Here is a 14,800-nt window from a genome sequence, read left to right on the forward strand (position 1 = left end):
AATGCTTTATAATGATCTTTAAAAATAAAGATTTATTCATTTTTTGTGTTTATACATCGTGCAGAAGGAGGGGGGAAAAAACACTAACTCAATAATGTAATTACTCTGACATCTATGCATGTTTTCTCAAATTATTTAGCAAGCATATTTCAAGGACGTTGAAGACCTTGTCAGAGCTCCTTTGTGGACTGAGGTTGGTTCTGTGTCTTCTGCCTTTTTGTGTTAAGTCCATGATGTTAAGATCAGGACTCTGTGAAGACCAGACCATCTCATACAGGACTCCTTGTCCTTTGTGTCACTAAAGATAGTTGCGTTTGACTCGCGCGTTATGAAGAAGTTATACAGGAAAACGATTTTGAAATTGTAATATTGGTGTCCTGTTTTCTAATGCTAAGCAGAGGCAGCACAGCTCAATGACTCTGTATGTGCTGGATACAGGGTGTTGGCCAGAGCAGCAGATAACCACTCAGGCTTGTTAAGTGTACAAATGTGTAAAAAGAGACAATGGAAGAAGTTGCTGCAGAGGTTGTGTAACAATATTATTTTTTCTGCAAAGTTGAGGCTCCCAATAAACCATTTTCACCGAACACACACACACACACACACACACACACACACACACACACACACACACACAGAGAGAGAGAGAGTTAAGTTCAGGCAGCTGTTAAATAACTGGCCTGGTGCTTAGCTTCAGGCTTTATAACCTTCGACAGGTAAAGCCTTGTTCTGTTCCTTTGATCAAGCTTTGGTTAACTATCTTGCTCATGAACAGATTGATTTACATCAGTGCCCAGAGAAGGTATAAAGCGAGTGGCTGCATTCCACTTAACACCTGTTGACACACACCAAGACAAAGGTAGAGTGGGATTAACTGAAGCTCTGTGACCTCAGAGCAGAATTTAAAATGGTCAGACCAAGCATTGTTTGTTACTTCTGAAACACGGAACACTAATAAACACTAAAACATTTTTTAATGAACTTAATTATACAGTAGCTGTATGGGATTATATTACTATATTACACATAATTATGTAAAGTCAATATAACACAATGTAGGATTTGCTCTCAGAACAGAATGACATGTACACACTGACTGGCCTCTGCTACAGGTTTTTAAACTGCACCACACATGCACTCTTTTTTGTTTCTACATCAATTTCCTCTCTGCTTCCACATTCCAAATTGGAGCAACAACATGACACTTGTAAACAGAACACCTCAGACTGCACACAAAGCTCAGTTTAGCATTCACAGCTACAACAAAGTGGAACTCAACAGAGCCTTTGTGAAGATACTAATAATGGCTTTTTCTTGATTACTTTCTGAGTAACTTACAGTATATGTTAGTTTAGTTCCTTGTAGAAGATCATATCATCGTCTCTGTGTGCAGTTTCTAAGGATGCTCCAATTATCCACTCACTGTAACAGCGACACACACGTCCACACATCTATAGAGCATTATTACATCTTTGATGTGCTCACCAATGAGATTGCCTTCCTCCCTTCAAGCCCATTTAACCCTCAGTGTGAGATTCAGCACAGTGCAATGTACTGGAAAACAATGATCTGGCATAAAATGGTGGTGGTGTGAAACATGCAAGCACTTGTTTTAAAACAATAGTCGACTTGAAATGATTTTAAATGTAAACTGCTCGTTAAAGTCATTTGGTAATTATGTTGAGACGACATTTATTATTAAAGTTGAGCTTGCCCAAGCGATCGAGATACAGCTTCTGCTGTCAACATCTTACTTGTGACCATCAGGCCGAAGCGTAGCCGAGGGGACGTGTGTGACGGGGAGGAGGGACAGGAAAGAAGTTGGGAAGGAAAGAGAAAAAATGAATGGCAGTGGAAACGGAGGACAAAAAAGGATCAATGCCAGCGCCACAAGGACTTAGGGAAACAAAGAAGAGACACAGTTGTTGTTGAATGTTGCATGAAGTGTTAGACAGATGTTAACTCTTAGACCTGAGGTCTTCCACTGTCTCCCTCACTGTGCTTTAAGCTGAGAGCTATCCGGTGCTGGAATAGTGCAGTGTCTGCACTGTGTTTGTGTCGATTATTGACGTAACCTGGGTATAATCAATAACAGATGATAGACTACAGGGACTTGGCTGGAATATGCCCCACCACCCTGTTTTCAACTCAGTAACTATCACACACACACACACACACACACACACACTCAGTTCTTCCAGTCACAGGAATACTACAAGATACTTTACACACATGCGCACACACAGCAACCTTCACACACACACACACCTTCAAAGATGTTGGTCAGTGTGCACACAGCTCACAAACACAGTCTGTCTGACAAATGTTGCTCCTCTCCACAAACGGTCAGTCTGACCATGGTAAAAATGTGTGGAGAGCAAATTTACAAACCTTCAAAATCAGAAATAATCCCCTCCAAGTGTGGATTGACTCCAGATTCAGACATCCTTTCAGTCATGAGATATCACAAATCTTCCGTCTTTCAACACTCAAGCAGCCACTCGTTAATTCTGAACAAATTCCACAAATAGAGTCAATGAGAAAGTTATAGCACCACAACTTTCTTAAAAGGAGCAATTTTCTCGAACTTCCCACCAACAAACTTTTCTGTGTCACTGGATTTGGGCTGGAGAGAGAGAGAGAGAGAGAGAGAGAGAGAGAGAAGGCAAGCCTCCTCCCTTCTCCTCCCTTCCCTTTTGCGAGAAACACACTCCCCCTTCTCCCTCATGCCCTGTGTTATACTCTGTGTGTGTATTTGTGTGTGTGTGTGTTTCCCCCTGCCCCCCACACACTCGTGCATGCACGCGCAGGCACTGACGTAGACAACAGGCCCCGTCATACCCCGAGACCCTTTAACGACCCAAGGTGCTCTCAGATCTGATTTCCCTCATTCAGCCTCCGAGCAGCGCTGACAGTGAAAGTGGACAACATGTCACACAATCACTTTAGCAACGTTAACCTGTAATCACACAAAATCCCTTTGGTTACGACGGTGGTTCTGCAAACAGACTTAAGAAGCTGGAGGAGGATCAGAGTTTAGGACCACGCTTGAGGCTTACGTTTACGGCGACATGACCTTTACAAAACATGCTGGCATCACTAAATTGTGTATTAATAACATGTTTTTTGCATCTTAAGGTATTTTGTATGTTTTCATTCCATCTAAACCTTACTCTCTAACTAAAAACTGACAAAATGACAAAAATAGCATTAAATGAATGAAAATGTGAACATGCAAAAAGGTCCAGATGTGGCATTTTGGTTTTCGAACCATCCCATAATCTCATGCAGCGTAAAACCCTTGCATCCACTTATGATCAAGCCGCTGTTCTGTGAGAAAAACAAAAAGCCTGAGAGAAAGTTGACATTAGAGATATGCGACAGCGCCTCTGGGCAATCACAGTGGGAATCGTGTACCAACCTGCCCCACGGACAATTGTGAGGAACAAAATAGGAATTTGAGCATGTTCAACACATTAGAGAAGTTGTTGTAGCACTGACGACGTCTTCTGGGAGGAACAGTGATGACAAGCAGGCTTTTTGATGTCATGGGTATGTTAACACTACTGGCCCTTAAAGTTGTTTTGGTGAATGTTCTTTGAGGAACAAAGAAATGCAGTTTAAAAAAAGTGTTGATAAAATAATGTGAGAGTGATGAAATGATCAAAGCTGCCTCTCCATGTGATGTGCTGCAGTCGTTCATATCGGGGGAATCTAGCACAGACACAAAGCAATAGTGATGGTATCACACTGCAATTACGGGTCGGCCACGAGTGAGTTGCAGCTTCCTGTTTGGGTCCAGACAAGAACGGCAAATGAGGTTTGTGATAAATCTTCCCCTATCTTCGGCCACTATGACCACTTCCACAAAAACAAGTTCATGAAAAAAGATGACACCCCATCATTTCTCAAAACGAAACTGAGAAATTAAAGCAAAGTCAGCAGAAATGTACCATCTCCACTTCCAAGCGTCCAGGAGATACTGTCACACACCACCAAAAACAAAGCACAAAACAGCCAAAACAGGCTCATTTAGAGGTTTTAAATCCCATAAGAATGAAAAGCTCCATTCAACAGGATCCCCCGGCCCACCCAGCGGCCCCTAACCCTAACACCTACAAGGTCGATAGTGACACAGAATAACACTGTGTGTTTATGGTGCAGTCTGGTTGTTTTATAAAACTGCTGCAAAGGTGTTTCAGGATGAAGAACAGGAGTATGGAGCTGGTGTTTGCACAGCATTTGCATGTACACATCAATCGGGAACTTTAGTGGGTAAAATAAACGTCCCATGAGAAGCTCGCTGTCAAATATTGTCCAATTAGTTGTTGTACCAATAAAGTAAGACAGCACATAATACCCATCACACATCATAGTACATCATACCTGTGTTTTACCTGTGTAAAATACTTTTAAATACTATTAAAGCATTAACCAACTCATGGGCGCTCCCCTGGTGAATTGCCATGGGAATAATACACAACTCCTTATATGGACATCCTGGGGGTGTGTGTTTACAAAATGTGTCTTATGTGTCGTTGCGTCAAGGTTATGATTCTTTTTTAATTGCTTTTTTTTTTTTTTAAACGGGAGTAGTGATAATTGTGCAGAAGTGACAAAATAGACCTTTTTTCTTTTGTTTTTGTTCAAGCCAGCCAAACCTTGAACTGTGGCGTATTTCCAAATTTCACAAATTTGATCAGATTTAAAAAAAATGTGAGAACTCTTTTGCTCAGGTGTGAGTTTATCTAGTTGGTGAAAATGAAAAAAAAGACACTATATTGCTGTGTTCTAAGGGTTCAAATGAATAAATATTCCCCTCATTTCATTTATAACATGAATATTGTTGTTTGTGACCTTTCACCTCATCCCTAATTTGTGATATAACTTGTGATATAAGTGAGCTTCAGTTCAATATTCATTGAAAATCTCAAAATGTATAATCATCAAAACCTGTTTATGATTTATGGGTAAAGCACATGTTTTTTTAAACAACTTTATCACAGTGCCACATGGCAGACTCCATGGAAGATTAGTTTGAGATAAATGAATGAAAACATAATTGTAATTATTGTCTTGCATTTATGTTGATAGCATCTCCTAAACTCTACACAATGAAACTATAATAATAATAATAATAATAATGACGATAGCATTTTGTAAAAAACGAGGTTGAAAACTTGACTAACTTCATTTTGAAATGTGCTTAGAACATAGAACAATTTAATATAAACAAATAAACTGTTGTGATTTGTTTCAAATGAATTGTTCAGGCCTAACACTCTGCTTAGCTGAATGTTACAAAGTATGTGGCCCCTCGGTGCCCATGCCGGCCCAAGTGCACTGTAAACCGCATGCCACAAGTATTCAATTAAACCAGCACACATGGTATGTGAAATGCACACCTCCACCAGCAAGTGTGTATTTATCTAAACATGGACACACACTCTGCGCTGGCTGTGAGGCAAAAGCCGAGCAACAGAACGAGGGAAAGCTCCAAAACAACATCTGGGCCCGAGTGTGTAAGTACGTATGTGTCTGTGAATATGTGCCTGTGCACATGTGGTTACTTAAATGTGACTGTGGACACGGGGTGTGTTTGTTTGCGTCTGTGTGTCCTGGTGCCCCTGAAATAGCACTGTAAAGTAATAAACAGCGGTAATTACATATAGCACGATAAATCTGCCTCACCGAAATCGTTCTGCTGTGAAGCACCACAGTTGTGCTTTATACTTAATAATAAATAACTAGGGATGCACAATTTTGCCAATATCCGATATGGTGATATATCGGTAGTGTTTTGGGCCGATAACCGCTGTAGTCATTAGTCATATCGATACCCGATAATACATTTGAACCCTTCTGTGCCATCCGGCAGGGATTTGGCATGTATACTTCTCATTACCGTAACTCCAAGACTGTTTGTGACATCTAGAAAACTCAAAAACTGTGGACTGGCGATCTGTCCAAGGTGTGACGCCGCCTCCCGCTCCAATGTCAAATTGGCACAGCACTCTGTGCGACCATCATGTAGAGGAAAAAGTCGTACAAGACGGAAGGATGGATGGATATTGGAAAGCAGAGAAACCGAGCTTTGGGCCTCAGGACTTCCGCAGAGCGACCGTCAGATCACAGACTAGATTGGACGTGTCACAAGTTTGTGACAGCAGCTTATTCCTAAACGGTTAAATAACGGCGAAAGAGAAAGTTATCTTGGAATGAGAAGCAGAATCATGTTTTGACAATTCTACAGCCATAAAATCAATATAAGTCCACGCAGCCTGACTATCTTGATGCTCGTAAGAGAGTTAAAGCCACCGAGATCGTACTGATAACATCGTGCAACCCTAATGAAAAAAAGAAACCATTCTGAGAAATAAAGTGTTGACTCTTTATATTGAAGTTGCCAGATGCGTGATTGAAGTCACCTTTTTCTTCACTTTCTTATTTGATGTATACGTTGGTTATGTAAAATGGCATAATAACATTATATTTGGCTTATCATTTTCTAGCTTATGTGTTTTTGAAATTGGGGAAAACTTCCCTTTCCTGGCATTCTCAAACTTAAGAAGCATTATGAATTGAACTTCTTTTCAGTTTTCACTTGCAAGAATGCATCAACACGTTAAATTCATTCCTTTTATTTTTATATGATGCTGCCTGGAATCTTTTAAACTTGGTTGCTTTGTCATCTCGTCACAGGAAATCCAGCTGAATCAGAAACAACTATTGACAGGATGTTGCACTAACCCACTCTCTCTATTTGTGTGTTACTTCTATTTGCACACATGAGCTGTGGTGTCCGTGGTTTCGGGTTACATCTGAACAAAATGTCACCTTTTAAAAGCTTGACCTATATGTGTCACTGTGGAAATGTTGAAGGGGTAGTGAAACCAATGTACAAACTTAAGAGATGAAAGAATGAAGAGAAGAAAAAAAAACAGTATTTCATGGAAACTAAGGGTTTTAGAGAAGCAACGCGTGTTTACCGAACACAGGCATCCATAGCACATACATGTTTGTTTTAACCTAGATCCCTCTATTCCACAGTTCAAACAGTATACATATGTTTTTATTAAAATGACAGCTCTTTGGAAAAACCATTATCCCTGGCTGTTTCATAGTAAGCTTTTAAATTGGCCTGAAAGCATTGTGGTCAGTTTTTTGCTGGCAGCAACACGACTGCAGTGGTTTCGAGACTTAGATAGTATCACTGCGCAGCGAACTGTTGCACAAGTAGCATTTGAGTCATGGATCCATGGAGTTTATGATATCTTGCTGCACGCACACAACCTGGGTATCACATGGTAGCTCAGCTGTTGACCACTCAAACAAACTTCCTGTCCTGACATACAGCATGCATAACTGTGAAGATTAGAGCTTAGCATATTTGGTTCCCTGCCCTTTCCAGTGCAACCTGAGAGGTGATAAAGGTTTGGGTCTTTTTTAAATAGTCAAATAAAATAGCGTCACATGCTGTAATTAATGTACAATTACTTGATTTTCAGTTTGCCTTCAATGTCTTTCAAAAAAACTTCATTGGAGAAGTTTCTTTTGCCCCTGGCTAACCATAAGTGGCACTGCTCATGAACAATCACCCTTGGCTTGACCTGTTTGTTTCCATCATGTTGAAAAATGTCACCTGTCAGAAATCCTCCCTCGGGGTGAATGAAGGTGGAGCTTCCCGGTCAGTTTCCTGTACTGCCTGTGCTGTTTTCATGACTCTCTCAGTTATCACAACCAAAAAAATAATAATCTGAGAAACAATATGAGGTGAGATAGTGGAAGGGCAGTGGGGCGTTTACTCATAGAGGATATCCTGTACACTTCTTTTATGGAACATGGAGAGCTGAGTGATTTCCTTGATTTCCTTTAACTCGGGCGGGGTTTGTGGTGTTTTGCGGAGGTGGGTGGGGTTTTAATGCACGTGTGTTTCAGGGTGCGAGTACACAAGGTTCTGCATGGATACGTCATCTGCAGCCTTTTCTGAATCATGTCTGCAAAGGAAAAGAGGGAAACAATGCTCTCACGTAACATTAAAAGTACCATTTAAGCACAAGTAAACACAGCTTGTCGTCTCGCATGTTCACTGCACAAGGAATCAAAGAAATAATGTACAGTATTTTAGGATATACACAGGAACTCATAGTGGCTCCTGGCATTGAAGTCAAATGAGATTTAATCAACTTATTTCATTGGAGAAGTTTCCTACCATCTTAAAGATGGTTGCAATTGTCCCGCTTGTAACTACAATTACTGAATCACTGTTTTTATGGTTGTCAGCTTGTTGCTAACCAGGCACCGCACAAACACTGCAATTAATGCCACCTCAATAGACAAGACAGATTTTATTACTGCTTAATTGGCGGAACACAAAAAAATGCTTTCGTTCCTAGACCACACTTTTTTGTTCCCTTTGTCCCTGATGTGTTTTAAAGACAGCATGTCACCAATTAGTCATTGTAACAAGTCAGTGTGGTCTGTGACAGTGGCAGACGAGGTGTCCAGTGGAGCTCCATTAACTGCCGTCATGCAACAAAAACAACACCATGTTGGCAGGAAGCCACGCTGCACTAATCCACAGACGTACAGTAGATACCAGACAATATGTAGGGCAACTGTGCACTTTGCTGGCTGTCGTTCACACAAAGTGAAGATGGTGGATTACCTGTTACCGCGTCACGAAAGAGGTGATTCACACAGGAACCCACAAGAAGTGGATTCCACTTGTGACGTGATCACTTCAGATCAGGTGTGGAATCCAACACTAATTTATTCAATATCTTATTTATTTGACACACTTTTATTGCGACGTTTCCATCCTGCTGAAATGCACACAAGGGCATTGTAAGGGTCACATATATTCAGTCTTTGTTAAATGAGTCGATCCCCATGGATTTAAAGAGTGCAGTGAACTCTGACGGACTGAAACTGGCACTGTTGACGTTCATTTCTGCCGCCATGGCCACATAAACAAACCTCGCCACGCGACGTCCGAAGCTAAATGAACCCCCACAAACAGGCCCAGGACGAGAAGGCCCTGAGAGACAAGGGTGGAGATGATGCAAAAGCAAACACACAATCAGGAACGTGAAAAGGCCATCTATGTCAGCGGCCACAGCCTCAGCTCCTATCAGTATCAAAACAAAGTCTGCAGGGATAAGGGGTGGACGGGGTAAAGGGAGCCACTGTAGTCATGACAACAGGTCTAAACAGAACCACACATCACAGATTAGAAACAAGGAAGTAGCTCGGCCCATGCAGGACTTCCTCATGCGAGGGGAAGGAGGTGGGGAGTGACTGTTTACTTACTTTACACTGTCCTCATCCCACACGGGAGTCTTTACTTCCGCCGCCTCTCATTTACCAAAAACAAAATGCAAAAATATGAATCATCCACATGGAATAATATAACAGACCTTTTTGGAAATGGTGGCTGCACGACAGAGGACAAAATGACACTGCAACACTGCCACCAAGTGGTAGTGAAGAGCCCTACGCCTCGTCTGTACAGTATGTATCCTATGGCTCACTCCGCACAGCCATCTTATTAACGGTCAGATTACAAGCCAATTTGCGTTTGAGCGTCGCTCACCATGACATCAAGCCTGAATCGTCGCTGGATTAGCCCTTATTCTCAGAGTGCAGCGTGAACCCTACTGTTTATTTGTTTTGGGTCTCCATTAACACTGAGCAAAACACTTTCAAAACCACTTCAGTTACTGATTAAGTGGAGCTGCTGATGACAAACAGACCAGGGCAGAGGCTCCTGAGTGGGGCAGAGTCCCGATGCCACACATGCAGGACAACACACAGGACGCTGATTCAAACTAAACATTCCTTATTAGAGCCTGCTGTCTGCTGAAATACCAACTCATATTAACAGACATATGAGCTGTGCTCTTGCTCCCCCGTAACTTAAAATAAACCATGTGTGTCAGTCAGACTTAATCTGACAGCTGGACTCGGCTCAAATTCCACTCGCGAGATGACGGAAATTAAACTTCTATTGAAGGGCTCGTTGTTGTGAACGCTATATGGTTGCAGCTGTAAGTCAGCACTCGACCCAAGGCTGCCAATTACAGCACAGCCGCCACCGACTGCACTGGAAGATCATGCATCATTCGCCTCTCCGAGACGTCGTCTTTGACAGCACATCACATGAGTATTACTCGCCGCTGCTCGGCCAAACACTGTGACTGTGTGCACTTCACAGTGAGCTGTTCATTCAATCAGAATGAGAGGAGAGAGATAAAGGGAGAGAGAGAGAGAGAGAGAATTCTGGTCTGTAGCTCAGACATCATTGAGAAATAAACGAGGCACAGAACATACGGACAAGACGCTTCTAAGACGGCAGATCCAAGCAAAGCAAAACACAACCAGGGTGGCTTTGAGACGACAACTGCCACTTCTGCAACTTCCCCTCAAGTTGAACAAAGAAAAGAAAAAGACAAAAAAAAACTCCTTCTCAAGGATTAATATTTAAAGTGTCAATTGATTTGGAAAAAGCCACAACTTACCGGCTATTCTGTCTCGCTCCATAACTCAACAGTTACCTCAAATAACCACGTGTAACCTCTCCTTTTCTCTCTTTCCTCTCTTCTCTTTCCTTCCCTCCCTTTTTTCTTCATGGAGACTTCCCCTTTCTCCTGACTTAGTCACCCGGTCCCCCTCTTTCAACCCTCCCTCTCTCCTCCCTCTGTCTCCCTTGCTCTTACTTCCTCCAAGTTTTAATGTCTTCAGTCTGTCAGGATAACAAGTGAGGGAAGCAGACGTCCGCAGCCATATGCTACTCACATGGAGTCCCTCTCTTGTTTTCTTTGCTCTCGTTCACATATATGTCGGCTTTTATTCCAGACATAAACAACATGCAATTTCTTCATTTTTCAGCTGTTCTATTTTTCATTTTCTTCCGTATTTACTTCCATTCCCACGAGAGTAAAGCTTTCTGTGTTTCACTTTTCTCTCACTCTCTCTCAGATTTTGGAGCTGCACTAATGGCTTTGAAACAGAGCCTCACCCCATTTGACCAAAGGTCTTCATGTGAAAATAAACTCACTGTGCACTTATTACAAGAGTAAACCAACAGCACACACTTCTATTGTGTCATCATCAGGACGTAGAAGCCCCACAAACAGCAGAGTGTCCACCACAGTCATCGTATGAAGACACTTCAGCCCAAACTGATACGGCCTGAGTTACAGGATCCCAGCATCTCTCATCCCAGTCCTGTAAACAATGCATCATCATTCTGTAACACACACACACCATTGGCTCTGACAGGTTCAATGGCCACTTAGCAAGTCCTTATCTCAGTGAGAAACACAAGACATTACAACACACACACACACACACACACAGAGTTGTTCTTGTGTAAAAGGAGAAGACACAGCTCAACAGCTCACTTCCTCTTTTACTTTCTTTCTCCGGAAGACAAGCATGTCCATCCGATTTACACATAACAACAACAACACCACAGCTTGAGCAAGAAGAAAGCCTAAGTTAGAAACTGCACATAAACCAAACGAACGTGGTCTTCTGGTTTCCTCCGGAAGCCAACCAGGAAATAATAATATCTTGAACATCCACTAGAAAGTGACCCCATTTGAATGAAGGTCTATGGGAAAATGAGCCTATACTTCCCATGTGTTCCCGTTTAAAAAGGAAAATAGACGATTAATCACGGCGCACATGAGTGGAAAAGCCTTCGATACTGCAGAAAATGCTGGTATTGGTATCGGCGAGTACTGGAGTCCAGGCACCGAACCTGAGCAAGGCCTTAATAATAACATCACAGTATCACACGCAGGCATAGTATGCATTTTTTTTTTTAACACACTGGTATCGGTATCTGTACTCGGTATTGGCCGATACCAACAGCATGAGTATCGGAATCGGTATCAGGAGGCAAAAAATGGTATCGGAACATCTCTACTTCAGTGTCACTGATGTCAACATGGTGCCAGCCAAAATGTGAATCTCGAGGCTTTAAAAATGGGAGTTCAGATTCCTGTGGGTCCCGAGTCCGGTCGCCATTCTGAACCCAGAACAAAATGTCACACACACCCATATGAATGGACGTCTTCCCACTTAATAATGCTTGGCAACCTTGCAAAGAAAACAGAAACGCACAAAGGCAGTAGACGTCAACAGGAACAGATATGACCTCCAAACATGCAGTGCTGCAAAAAACTCTCTCTCTATGAGAGCAGGGAACACAGACAACAAAACTGTAATGAATCGAGCGAGATATCAAAATAACACTCTATCTGTCGGAGCCTTTTGGTGTAAAATCCTTATGGAAAGCAGGATGCTGGTTTGTGTGGTTTAAAAATAGAGACGTGGCTGCTGTGGTTATTTTCCAGAAAAAAGAATATGTCGAATCACGGGGTTAAGGGTCGAAAAACACATGAAACTCATGCATTTGATGTCAAACAACACACAAACATAGCTTTTACAATACATGCATACATATACAGTGCATATGTGATGAGCTTCCAGTGTGTTTGTGTGTGTTCCAGGTATTACTCATGTTGTGGGGACCTAAAGTTAAAGTAAGTCACCAGGAAATGGCATGTGAGATAATTGTTATGTCCTATGAATTCATGTATTTATATGGGATTTGATTTTATCCATTTGTCCACACCAGTGTAACCTGGATGAGGCTTTGGGGTTAGGCACCTTGCAGCAGTTTACAGTAAAGGAAAGACATAATTCACACATGTGCTGATGCAGAAATAACAGAGTGAGATTCGCCTCCCCCACTCATACCTTTCACCACTTCCACTCATCATCTTCCCAACCTACAGTCAGACCCTCCCACTGAACTCACACACACACACACAGATTAGTGCAGCTGTTCTTCTTAGGACCCTGCATCGAAACACTCTAAACTGAAGCAGTTCCTCAAAAATGTGGACCAGGTTTTTTAGTCTCCACAAGGACTCCTGATCCTGACAAGGTCAATATTTATGCCCGAAAAGGTCCTAAAAAGGTAACAAACAGTACACACACACACACACACACTGAAAGTGTTATCTGAGTAGATTCTTCTTGCATGACAGTGTATCCTGTAAACACACAATGATAACACACAGAACGAATATGTAGTCTACATTTGCTCCCACAATGAGGCAGATGTTCACGAGGCGCAGGCGGACACGTGCAATTGTTCACTTATGCGAGACAGAAATGAGAAACACACACACACACACACACACACACACGGCCAGAATGAAATCTATGTATCACACATTGGGTAAGAGAGTGGATGGTGAGCCTTGGGGGTGAACATTTATATAAGCCATCATTTCAGAGCGTGACCTATGACCACACGCGTGACTCACACATGCTAAATTTAGTTACATAACAGCTGAGCAAAAAAAACAAAACACTGACCAGCGTCGTGCCAGCCGACACTGTAGGGACGCCTGCAGGGCATCGATGTACAGCGAGGGAGAGAGAACAGAGGAAAGGAAAATATAAAGATAAAAGGGAACAAAACAAGAGAGGAGGGGTAGTGAAAAGGGTAAATGGAGGGGAAGGATAAAGGAGATGAGGAGAAGGAGGGAGGGAGGAGTAGCTGGAGCTGCTCATGTTATTTGTTAATATGTACGATATTAGGCTTTTTTATTCAAGTAATTTTACCCGTCACACTGGGGGAAAGCACATGTGTAAATAACAAGATTAAGCTGCTTGTTATGTTGTACGTGCAGGCCAACTTATTTATAGACTCTTGAATAAATCACAGCCGCTGTTATGTAGCTTATCATTGACACCAAGTCCAATTTCTGCCGAGACATTGTTTTATATCCACATGAAGATAACATGGCAAAACAAAATCAGCAAGCTAAATAACTGAATAAAGCGAGAGATGTATTTGTTCTTAAGCTTTCTTGATATTTCCCTTCCACTGACACATTCTTGAATCAGCACCAGTCCAATCACAGTTCCTGTTGTATTCACACAAAGCAGTCACAAAACATTGTCAAGCGTGGAGTCAAAAAACACCATCACATAATGAGGTGTAAGGTTGGGTATGATTCCTGTTTGAATCAGTGCTGGTACCAGGAGCTACCTAGAATATTGTCTCTGTGTCTGACTTTGTTTCCCCACAAAAACATGTGTTACTTTCCAAGTTTGCATTGAAAAATGTGTTTTTTCATCAGTTTTTATACAGAATATGAATTTTAAACACATTGTTATTGATGATCATATTTAACAAACATTAACAACATCTCTCTCCCTAATTGACTGCTAAACACATTCTGGTCTACTCGCTTAAATGAGGACCAACGTCCGCAAATGTCACAGCTTGTTAGCGTTTGTATAGAATATGAACGCAAACGTCCCGTTTTCACAATTTTGGAGGGAGTTTAACGACATATTGTCCGGTTCTTCTTCTCTACTTCATTTCCTCATCTTTAGGAATTCTAGTGTAGGAACAGGTGCAGTTATTTAAGAAAGAACCGCTGATACAGCATTTTTAGACACGCCTAAAAAAAATAACACACAGAAGACGGTAGATAAACTGTTTTTATGCTTTTACTTCAAAAGTATTTACTCCACAGAGGTCATTGTTTCACATGTTTTCAGTCTAACATATATAATGTGTGAAGAGGAGTACATCTGCATTTGCTTTACACGGTGTTACACACTTTAATTCCCCCCCCCACACACACACACACAGGTTTTGTGCAGGTTATCCACACTGCGTAATCCAGAAAGATTTCACTTCTGTTATATCAAGTACTTTATCTGTTCTGAATTTGGCTAAAACCAAAGAGCAACTGATCTTCAA

General features: G+C 41.7%; 1 protein-coding gene across 3 annotated transcripts in view; it reads right to left on the minus strand.

Moving 5' to 3' along the window:
* The window catches only part of sept9b (septin 9b), a 66,356-nt gene that overhangs the window by 43,845 nt on the left and 7,711 nt on the right, over window positions 1-14,800 (minus strand). The window contains exon 1 of one of the 3 annotated variants that reach the window (XM_044028138.1): window positions 10,521-10,611. The exons of 1 other annotated variant lie outside the window; for it this stretch is intronic. In XM_044028138.1, coding sequence (XP_043884073.1) covers window positions 10,521-10,542 — 22 coding nt within the window. In that variant the 5' untranslated portion in view covers window positions 10,543-10,611. Of the gene's footprint in view, window positions 1-2,391; window positions 2,612-10,520; window positions 10,612-14,800 lie in introns of those variants that run through there. One more of the 3 variants, XM_044028137.1, reaches the window with a different exon arrangement.

This window comes from Solea senegalensis, linkage group LG6, assembly GCF_019176455.1.
Source record: "Solea senegalensis isolate Sse05_10M linkage group LG6, IFAPA_SoseM_1, whole genome shotgun sequence".
NCBI lineage: Eukaryota > Metazoa > Chordata > Actinopteri > Pleuronectiformes > Soleidae > Solea > Solea senegalensis.